This window comes from Gadus macrocephalus, chromosome 8 (assembly GCF_031168955.1).
Source record: "Gadus macrocephalus chromosome 8, ASM3116895v1".
Lineage (NCBI taxonomy): Eukaryota > Metazoa > Chordata > Actinopteri > Gadiformes > Gadidae > Gadus > Gadus macrocephalus.
In genome coordinates, this window is record NC_082389.1 from 9,328,991 (window position 1) to 9,340,321 (window position 11,331).

The 11,331-nt window shown below is 44.3% G+C and overlaps 1 protein-coding gene across 3 annotated transcripts in view; it reads right to left on the reverse strand.

Moving 5' to 3' along the window:
* The window catches only part of LOC132462885 (piezo-type mechanosensitive ion channel component 2), an 85,086-nt gene extending 74,504 nt beyond the window's left edge, over positions 1-10,582 (reverse strand). Inside the window, exons 1-3 of one of the 3 annotated variants that reach the window (XM_060058664.1) lie at positions 9,996-10,582; positions 9,839-9,920; positions 2,120-2,215 (exon numbers count right to left, since the gene is read on the reverse strand). In XM_060058664.1, coding sequence (XP_059914647.1) covers positions 2,120-2,215; positions 9,839-9,902 — 160 coding nt within the window. In that variant the 5' untranslated portion in view covers positions 9,903-9,920; positions 9,996-10,582. Of the gene's footprint in view, positions 1-2,119; positions 2,216-9,838 lie in introns of all 3 variants that reach the window. The other 2 variants (XM_060058665.1, XM_060058666.1) reach the window with 2 other exon arrangements.
* Between the last annotated feature and the right edge of the window lie 749 nt (positions 10,583-11,331).

Genomic DNA, 11,331 nt, shown 5'->3' on the forward strand with positions numbered 1-11,331 from the left:
ACTCTCATGAGCTACTGCCTAAAGGGAGGAGAATGTAACAGAAACAGAAACGTTGTTCATCGCACATCTCTCACTACAAAAACTAGAGGACTACCCGTCTTTTAGGGCTTGTAAAGTCCTAACTGAAATATTAACATGCCTACCCTGCCATACTGTAAAAACATCCCTGAGGAGATAGTAACATTAGTGCCATTCATCAACTCTGCTGGGACCTTTGGGTGTGTTAAACATCTATTAGGCATACAGGAGAAGCAGTTAACATGTTGACTGGGAATGTGCAATCTACAGGGAGATAAAAATCACCAATTACACCCTGGAGTAAATCAAACAAACAACTACGGGTCGTGGAAATGATTGCTCCCCTCAGAAATGTGTTGGAATCTTGGATTGACTTTTATTTTGTCTCATTGCTCTATAGTGGCTTTTTAAAAAGGAATGGTTAAACTTAGTAGAATATATAAAACTAGTCCTGGTTTGAATTAACAACAACAATTAAAAAGGAACACGCCCCTTTCCAAAATCAAAAATGCAGCATTGAAATGCATTTTACAGCTGTCACTTAAATTGAGTTCCATTAACACCTTATACTTTGTCACATAATAAAAAGGCTACAATCATTTTGAAACTCTTCTGAAAAGAATGTGCGAATGATGTGCCAGTGATAGTGTTGTTAGCTAAAAGGATATTATTGCATTCATGTGAATTCCAGTGTCTGTGATTACAGTCTTCTTTTTCAAGAATGTTGGCTTTGTAAGTAATCAAAGATAATACCCGCAATAAATTTCTCCCAGATCCCATTTATCAGAACAGTTTGCTGTTTTAAACTGGAACTCTCCATTTCCAATTACAAACGGGTGAGACAGAGAGATGGTACAAGTCCTGGCCAGCCTCCCAGTCAGAGAGAAGACTGCATGCCTGCTGTTGATGCCTGTGGCAAATCAACACGCATTCACGTCTCCCAATTCCTTGGCTCTTTTCTCACCACAACCGGCCCACTGATAGCTGTGAGTAGCATGGCTCAAGCCAAAGCCATTTGCCAATTTTGATATTATATCGACACTATTGATGCAGGTAGAAAGGTACCCTGTCAGGGACGGTTTAAAAATAATGCGTCCATTTAATTACTGTGACTCAAGTCTCAAGGATTCACATCTGAAGGGAGTTAGTGACCAAGGTTGGATAACGGGGACATACCGAGAGAGAACATGATTTAAAAAGTAAAGTATGGTTGAACTTGGATTGTAAATAATAATAATCAGTGAAGAGCCTCGTCGGCGGCAGAGATCAGACATGGGGCCGTTCCGTGCGGTCACGTCTTCACCAGAAGACTCCTTAACTATTGATGAGGGCCTAAGTGGTCCCACTTTCTCCAGCGGTCCATCTCGCCCTCTTCCTCCCCCCCTCTCCCGAACTTCCTGACTGTTGTTTCAGCTGGAGACGGGAGCACGGAGACGGCTCCCAGCCTGGATGTTTTCCCTTTCCTCCAATACATACTCATGTATTATTAAAGAGCACATGTGCCCGGGTTCCCGCGGAGAGCCCTGCCGTGAGATGCCTGGGAGGTGTCCAGTCGGATATTGCTTTAGACGCGCCAGGGGGAAGTGCGCCGGGTCGTATCACGACCGCAACCGCCGCACTGACATGGCTGCAGTGCCCGCCGGTGGGAGAAGAAGACGTTTTAGGGCCGAGACTTAAAAGGAGATGGACTCTGATTGTTATTTGCTTCTGTGGCTGGAGGAGATGAGACCGCCGCTGGGTATGTGGTATATGGTCGTCAATGGCCAAACTGGGACCGAACACCGAACATCAACCACCAAGTGAGACTGTGAGAAGGTCTGGGAACACGGGACGAAGCGATGAGGTTAAGCTGCTACTAATATCAGTATTGCCCTTGCGGGCATGACAATGTGGGTCTATTGCTTTCACTCCTTTTAGGCAAGATACACATGAACCTAATGTCATGTGATGGAGTTTGAATTCAGACCGTGGGGCACAAATTCGCTCGGATCAGAAACAACAATTGCAATTGGTTGTCTCTCTCAGGTTTGATTTCAGCATACTATTCCTTCCTACAAGAAGGAAAGAATAATAAGAGATAGGGCGGATATAGCGTGCTTACCTTGCATGGTGGTGCTCGTGGGCTCTGCAAAGAGAGGGATAAGCAGGAGGTAGATGAGGTAGACAAAGGACAGGCCATTGAACCTGAACAGACAGGCTGCAGAGGGAGAGAACACAATACAAGCACAATATATGAGCATGTGATTTGATTAGCAAGTATTGGGACTTTCTCCTAGAAAAGGATCACATAAAAAAAGTACATAAATTCGAATACAAGGAAAACATAAAAAAATTAAAATAATAATTGACAAATATTCTACAAAAAAAACAAATGCAACTGCAGCAAAGGATTGAATAAAGGTAAAATTAATAAAAGGATGGACATCTTTGAAGCAGGGTTTTCTACTGTCTACAGCAGGGGTGCCCAACCTTTTTTGACCCAAAATCTACTTTTCAAGTAGCCAACCTCCCGAGATCTACCAGTCTAGTGTCAACATTGCAAACCTACCTTCAAGCGGTAGGTTTGAAGGTAATAATAATAATAAATTATTATTATTATTATTTTTATTTATTTTTTCTTCACCCCTCGTGGTCGACTTGGGATCTGTCGGCGGTCTACTGGTAGACCGCGGATCGACTGGTTGGGCACCCCTGGTCTACAGATTGTCTAGTGTCTGCAGGTTGTCTACTGTCTGCAGGGTTGTCTGGTGTCTGTAGGGGCTGTCTACTGTCTGCAGGGTTGTCTAGTGTGTGGAGGTTGTCTAGTCTAGTGTGTGGAGGGTTGTCCTAGTATCTTCAGGGCTGTTCTACTGTTTGCAGGGTTGTCTAGTGTGTACTGTGGGTTGAACTACAGTTCAACTATAGTGAATAGTAAGCTGCCTATGCTGTGATGAATAGAAACAATCTCCTTCTTGGCAGAGGAGGGATGTCCAGTTAGAGGTGGACAGCTGAACGGAAAGAGAGCTTAGTCAATACAACCTCTTTTGGCTATAAAGAATATAAAAAATGACCTTGGGAATAACGACTTTTCAGCAGTGACCCACTCTGGCCACTGGATCAAATAATAATTAATACACTGAAGTCTGTAAAGTGGCAATGAAGCAAGCTACAACCATGGTAGGAAGGAGGAGGCCTGGATCTCTCTCTCTCTCTCTCTCTCCTCTCTCTCCTCTCTCTCTCTCTCTCTCTCTCTCTCTCTCTCTCTCTCTCTCTCTCTCTCTCTCTCTCTCTCTCTCTCTCTCTCTCTCTCTCTCTCTCTCTCTCTCTCTCTCTCTCTCTCTCTCTCTCTCTCTCTCTCTCTCTCTCTCTCTCTATATATATATAATGGCTCACAAAAATCACACAGCCACGTTTCATATACGAAGAGAATCATTTTCACCAGATTCTGATAGGGTTATACGATACCATTTACTGTGCTTTACTGTTTGTGGTTTTTTATATTGCAGAATTAAAAGAAACATCCCTCCAGGTCTTGGAAATAGCTTGTTGTCACGCACTAGCCGTGCTCCTGAAACGATGAAATTAATGAATACAGGGGAAAATAAGCACCGTTTGAAAAGTGGTTAAGACTAAACAAAAGCATGTGTTGTCTGAGAGCGCAGTGAAGGCATCGTACCTGACAGGAACAAAGTGTTTGCTTGTTCACTTTTATCCTAATTGCAACTGTTAAAGACGATTTAGATCTTGGTTCTGTACCGCCCATTAAACGTAAAAAAACGAAACATGTGCACATATTCATATCCTCATCCAATATACATGACCCCCACCCTCCACTACCACCAAAGTCCATGTGAGGAAGGCTTTTAAGAGCATATAATGACCAAGGCTGAAATGTTCTCTCTTAAAACAAACTGAGCCATTAATTGCTATATTGATTTGGAACCACAAAGTGGACCACCGCACTGAGGCGTGGCCCAGCTGAAAGCTACCACCAATTAATAAGCAACCAGTCATCACCGCAGTGACAGAAAGTATACATGAGAATAGTGGAATCCTATCCATATCACGACCCGCAGCTTGGTAGTCTAAACTAATTATAATCGCTTACACAAACACACACACACACGCACATGCACACACACACACACACACACGCACACACACACACACACACACACGATCTCTCTGTTTTGGAAGGAATTTATTATAATATCAGTTATAGTATCAGTTATATACTTCCATCTCGCCCCGAAAAACTTCTTGCGATACCACTCTCACCTACCAGGATGATTGTGATGAATAATTATGATAATTGTTGATTCCAATAAAGATTTAGAAAAATAAATCAACAAAACATATAATGGAAGACAAACTGTGCGGCATCACAATCTGATGCCGCCCGTTTCAGAATTACTCAAAGTATGACAAGTCAAAGGCCTCCTACACACATTTTAACAAAGGTCATGAGGTCAGAAGGAGGTCGACACTGAGAGTCCACCAGCGACTTCACGGAGATGTGGACACACACACGGCCGGTCCTCACACACGTCCCAGGGCACACTCACACTAGGCCATCTGTACCATGCCCGAGTACGTTTGCCCCCTAGGTCGTTTGGCTAGTGTGAGCACGCCATCCGTACTCAAGTACAGTTCAATTCCGTGGCCTCAGTAAACTTCGGTGAGGTCTGCTCAGGCCACAGTACAGATGCTAATGAGCCGACACGCGCACACACACGGATACGCAATCTTTATGTACAAGAGACCACCGTACTCAGGCCCAGTTGAGATTGCCTAGCGTGAGCACAGGCCAGCGGCAGAGTGTGTGTGTGTGTGTGTGTGGGGGGGGGGGGGGGGGGGGGGGGTAATTGTACTTGAGTACAGTACAGGGCAACTTTGCCTAGTGTGAGTGCGCCCTAACTGTGGCCGCATGAACACAAACATTCACCTCGCGGCCAAACGCCTGAATGAGCGCCTCAATCCGTCCCGGCACCAGCTAGTCTTGAACTGCCGTAAAAAATGTACCCATAAACTGTCGAAAAGGACGCTTTTATTTATCTTGGGACGGTCAATAGAGCTATTCATTGACCTCTGACTAACCGACCCCTCCTTTGAATGCCTGGAAGTAGAAGCTCCCGATCCGGCCGCTTGGCGGGCTTCAAAGGCTCGAGATACCTGCAAGGAGGTCGACTATAACAGACAGGGGGAGGCTTGAGAAAGTTGAGAAAAACACATCTGTGTACAGTTAATCTGTCAAAGGTCAAAGCAACTGCATGAGACAGAATGTGCATTGACGTGCTCTTCACTTTTTCTTTTTTTAAGTTGGCTAGGTTTCAAGAGACGTCGCGTCTGCGAGGTGAGAGGTTGTTATTATAACCCCAACTCCCATCAGGAAAGTCTCCCAGGCCACACCAAAAAAAGGGGAGAAGGAAGGGTGCGTGTGTGTGTGTGTGTGTGTGTGTGTGTGTGTGTGTGTGTGTGTGTGTGTGTGTGTGTGTGTGTGTGTGTGTGTGTGTGTGTGTGTGTGTGTGTGTGTGTGTGTGTGTGTGTGTGTGTGTGTGCGCGTGCGAGTGTGTGCGTGTGCGCGCGTGCAATAACTCTGGTTGCAATCTGCAATATGTATCACTTTCTAGCGTCAACCTTTTTTTAATGTATGAATAAAGCAGCGTTGAAGCCTCTCCACATTGTGTCAGCAGTGCGGCTCGCTGGGCAGCAGGACTCGGTTATTTCATCTGTATGGAGTTCCTGCAGCCAAAGAGCCTTTTGTTTGCTGGTCCATCCGATTGTTGCCCCCGCTGTTACCAGTACAAGACACTGAGCCGTATGTCTGGCTGAACAGCCCTGGGGTGTGACTCACCGGCTCCCTTGTGTTAAACAAAAAACATGAACTTCCCTTGTTTCTCCCAAATCTGATTACGCCCCGCAATCCTTCTTTCACAAGTGTATCTTTGTCTTTGGTCCCACTCTTGTCTCTCCTTCGCACTGTGGAAAGCCATTCTCAAAGAGCACAGGGTAAACGACCCTGAGAATATATAAAGGCCTCCAGCTGATTTAGAGACCAGGCTAGGGAATGTCATGTCGTCAGATAAGGGAGTCGGTAACCCTCCGGTCTGACCAGGCGCCAACAGATACAAAAGGAATCTCCACTCCTCCACCTTTAAATATTGCATTTCTGCCTGAAACCTAACAAAAGTCTGCTTTTCTCTGGAACTTTCTCAGAGAAGGGTGTGGTGGATTCTTCAAATGTAAGTCTGTTTAGCATTTTACCTGACAAATTGATAGAATCCCGGAGAAAATCATAATTTAGCATTTGGCATAGAATATATACCCAAACTACCAAAATGGCAATAGGTTAGTATGTGAAATTACTAACCTTTAATAATTATGAGACCTTTTTTGTTAAATGGTAGACCAAAGCATGAATATATATATATATATATATATATAGATACATTATTCTATAGCTATTCTATAGAAATACAATAGCACAGTAGTAGTCGATTCACTGCTATTGCACTTTACTGTTTTTGACAACCCTGTGTATGTGCACAACAAATTCCCTCTTGGCCATCTACATATATGCCACTGACCTACCCTATAAGCATAGGAACCGGCAGCATACTGCCAGCAACAGGCTTCGGGATCACAATAGTGTATCATGGGGAGATCAGGTCATGCCCACACTAAGACCAGAGATCAGCGATACCAAAAAGGCTGCTATCTTCTATTGGCAATGAAACACCAGTGATGGGCGGTAATGACAGCATTCTAGAAGCAGGGACTTCGCCTAGACCCCGATAATACCTAAGAACGTGAGGATGACCTGTGACATACAAGCAGAGAGCTTATATGCCTGTGTGCACGTGTGTGTGTGTGATGTGCGCGTGTGTGCACGTGTGTGTGTGTGTGTGTGTGTGTGTGTGTGTGTGTGTGTGTGTGTGTGTGTGTGTGTGTGTGTGTGTGTGTTTACACGTGTGGGTGTGTGTGTGTGTGTGTGTGTGTGTGTGTGTGTGTGGGTGTGTTTACACATGTGCGTGAGTCTTTGCGATGTGTACGTGTGTGCGTGTTCATACGTGTGTGTGTGTGTGTGTGTGTCAGGAGGTCTGTGTACACAGGTACTGCAGGCTGGCCGGGATCTTTCAATAGAGGTGATGTCAGATTAGCAACAGGAAGCTGAGACGATGTAACGTCAGCAGACAGACTCTTTCAGTGTGACACTTCACACGAGAGAGAAGAAAAAAAAATACGGACAACAAGAGCAAATATTGTTGCGGCAAGTGGACATGCACGGTACAATAAGGCAGGGCCCTGGTGGAGTCAAATAACATGCATTGATGTTTCCACTGTGACTACTCAGCCACCACAGGCAACATACATGAAAGAGGAAAACGGGGAGAAAGCAAGTCATTTACAGGTAATGAAAATAAAAACGTGTCACAAATAAATGTGTCCCGGACTTGGAAATCGATGCAGCACGGGAGCTAATATAAACTTGTTGAGCTAAATCACATTCCTCTTAATTAAGGATTAGTTCAAGCAGTCGCTTGAACGGTGTTGTAAACACTGTGGATAGTGTTGTAAATGAGGATCAATACTGGACTGATAACAGCCCTCTCTGCATCTCCGTTTGAGATGTGGGGCATGGTCAGAGAGCCAAGACCAGCCCAGGCTGCTGCAGCACCGCAGACAGGAGACACTGTGTTGAAAGGTGAGGGAGAGCATATCTACTGTAAGACTTGTGACCTCTTCCACCCGCCTCACTCCTCCCCTCTGTTCCCAGAGCCTCGTCCTGTCTGCGACCACCCTGCGCCTGCGCGCTGCGACCGTGGCTGGGCGAGTGCTCATTTGCACTTTGAAAAAACATAAAATATTAAAAGGTATGTTTACGATAACGGGAAAGCAATTTCTTCCTCTCCTCCTCACAACCGCATTATTAATTCATACTGTTAAAACTACTTTCCACGAATTAATGGAGACAATGCATGGGCCCTACAATTGCTTTTGGAAATAAAGCGGGCGTCCACTGACAAGTGATGCATTATTGCCGTGCTGAGTGCGGCTTATCTATAGAGAGCAGCACCGTGGATGCTGTTGGCTTTAAAAAGTACTTCAACCACACAAGTCACCACAAATTACAGATTCCCAGATACCCCTGTGAAAACCTCACCACTGATTATACGTTAATTCTTATCACTTGTGGCCTGCCACAGAATATCCTATATACCCAGACGTCAATCCCCTTTAACAGCATTGCATTCTTCAGGGCTCTCCACCAGTTGAACCGTAAAGCCCTCTTCAAAAAACGTCCCTGATAACAAACTACGGTTAGAGTAAATGACGCCTAAAATTGACACTGGAGGAGTCATGGGGGAGAATACTTGAGTCAGGTAAAAAACCACTGACTGGTTATCCCAAACACTCTGTGACAGACTGCAAGCCAGAGTGTATAGGAGCCGTCTGCCAAAGGCCATACAGAAAAGGAGGTATTCACGGAAAGGAAATGTATGACACTGCAACACCAGCAATGATCTGAGATTGTCAGATATTGTTTTGATCAACATATGCAACTAGAAAATGCATTTCCAGCAGTAAATGCGGTGAGTGCTGTAGTGCAAAGTGAGGTTGGAAATATGTTTTAATTAAGCCACATAGATAAAGTGACAGCTGAATGAAAAGCACAAGGCATTGCTAAAAATGCAGAAATGTAAAATGAATTGAACTGAAGAATCTGAAAGGTAAAATGTATTGCCCTGCACTGCTGTGTGTGTGTGTGTGTGTGTGTGTGTGTGTGTGTGTGTGTGTGTGTGTGTGTGTGTGTGTGTGTGTGTGTGTGTGTGTGTGTGTGTGTGTGTGTGTGTGTGTGTGTGTGTGTGTGTGTGTGTGTGTGTGTGTGTGTGAATAGCGAGCTGGTGCGTGATTAAAAATAGCCCAATAGAGCCAATAATCTGGCAACACTGGTGAAGACCTCACGCTCCAGCGTCAACGTAAATCAATGCGTAGTTTGAAGTACCAGAGCTCTGTCGTCCTCCCATTGACTCCCGTGTTAAAAAATATACAGTAGGCCTATTTAAAAAATCGGAAAAGAATTTCTGAACTATTGTGAACATTATAAAATTTGAATGGGGTCTCTAGGTGAAAGATTTAGGAAGTAGAGGTCCCAAAGTTTGTAGAGAATAATAAAGAGGAAAGAAAGAAAGAATACATCTTATGAAGAACAATAGTTGAGCGCTGCATGCAGCACTCACCTAATAACTACATTTATTAAATTACTAAACTGGCTTCGGTGACATCAAGGCAAACTCCGCAGAACTTTTGATGTCATCTTAGTCCACATTTATGGAAGCACAAAGCTTAAATCAAATTGATGCCATGCCCATGAGCAGGGCATTCTTTACTTTTTTATTATGGGCTCCAATCAACTTATTTTAAAAGAGATAAGTCTATTTTCCTATATGTTCACTCCTCACATTATACAACCGTATAATAAACCATAAGCTTATGTTGTTTATAAACATGATTCAACAGAAATAGGAGGGCAATTGCTTAAATAAACTTGGATGTAAAAGGTAAATAAAACTGAAAATCTGAGCACAAGGCAGAAAGTAGGCCTACATCAGACATGACAGGCCTACTGTAAATATATAGCCACAAAATAAGTAAAAAATTATAACCTAGTGAGTTTTGTTTTTTCATTATTTCCCTAATATAGTAACCCTGATTCAAACTGAAACTACAAGCTAAACCATAATCCCGTACAGTTCAACGCAAACGCATGCAAACGTCAATCCATCATATTGAAATAGCCAAGGTTACTCCAAATAGAGCCGCCAGGCTACAAACTCACCGGTAGCCAGACATATTGGAAGAAGTAATCTGAAGATCAATCCACACGCCACCTCAGACGCCATCGCTTTGGGAACCCTGTCCTGAAACCCAGGTAATAGCAGTGATGGCTTGCTTTACGACGGCTCGTCGTTAGACATGTCAGGGTCCAGCGGTACCTGGTCCAGTCCCGGCGGGCATCGAACAGGTGCGTTCCTTGTCCTCCAAAAGAAAGTTCCATACGGCCCTGGCGTCCCGCCGGTCGTCTCGAGACAGCTTCTGTGGCTCAATCACAAACACCCTGACACCGCTTCGGTCATTAATGTTAGTCTCGCCGGGTATTTAGCCAGTTTGCAGACCGGGGACACCGTCATGTCTTCGGATTAGGATGGTGAAAAGTAGCGGGTCTTCACGGCGTGTCGGGCAGATCAACACAGAGCTGATGTCACAGGTGCGCTTGCGACGGGTCTCGTATGATGGGAAATATGCCCGGGATGGTACCAACAAGTTCTCGAGCCCATTGGCTTATCTTTTCAGGTGGGGAAAAAACGGGAGTAAGGAAGCCATGAGAGCAAACATACCGCATGTATCGCCGTGTTTCATTAAACGTTGTGGGCCACCAAATAAGTCCACCCTCTCCTCGCTCCAGCCTCGCTCTCTCTCTCTCCTGGCCCGTGCCCCGTTGGTGAAGTCTGACTTTATGACTTCTGGCGGAGAGCGCGCTCTCCAGCAGAACTCCACAGGGCGGTCCTGTGAATGACGTTTGATCCAGCCTCTCAGAAGTTTAGATTGGGTTAACGGTCTTTCCTCCTTTATAATTGGAAGAAAGAGGCGGGACTTCACGATTAAAGCAAATTCCGCATGTTACAACTATTTAACCTGACTGCTTTTATAATTTTGGGAAGAACTCCAACATAGCTCTCCAGCGCCGAATGTGGTTATTGGATAGGATATAAAGACATATAGGCCTAGTAGTCCTAGCGTGCTGCGTGTATATAATGAGCTGGTCATATGCTCGACAACAGTTGCTCAGTCCATGGTAATGCATTGGCGCCGAACCGGTGAAAGATACCGACTAGAGTTTGTAAAGACGCCGATATTGGGCTGTGGATGCCATCCAGTGGGAGATAGTAGGACAGTAAGATATTTTATAGGCCATTATTATTAAGTGTACATTTATTTTGGACACAAAGTGACTCGCTACGCATTGTTCAGTTCAACAAGAAAAATTGTAATGTTTCAAAGCCTTGTAAAATATGGAAGATGTGTATATTTCGTGTTTTATTTGCATGGCTGATACCTAAACAAATTTTACTTTAGCATTTTCACAACTGATCTTGTAAAAAGAAAAAATGCAATTTCTAGAAATAATCTCCCTTGGATCCCAGTTGCATTATTTAAGGCAAACAACTTTACACTGCATATTCCCAAATTGATGAAGATGTAGCATGTTAATCGGTTGATCACTTTATTTTGTGTACGCCAAATTACGCTAAATAATTAAAGACTAAAATA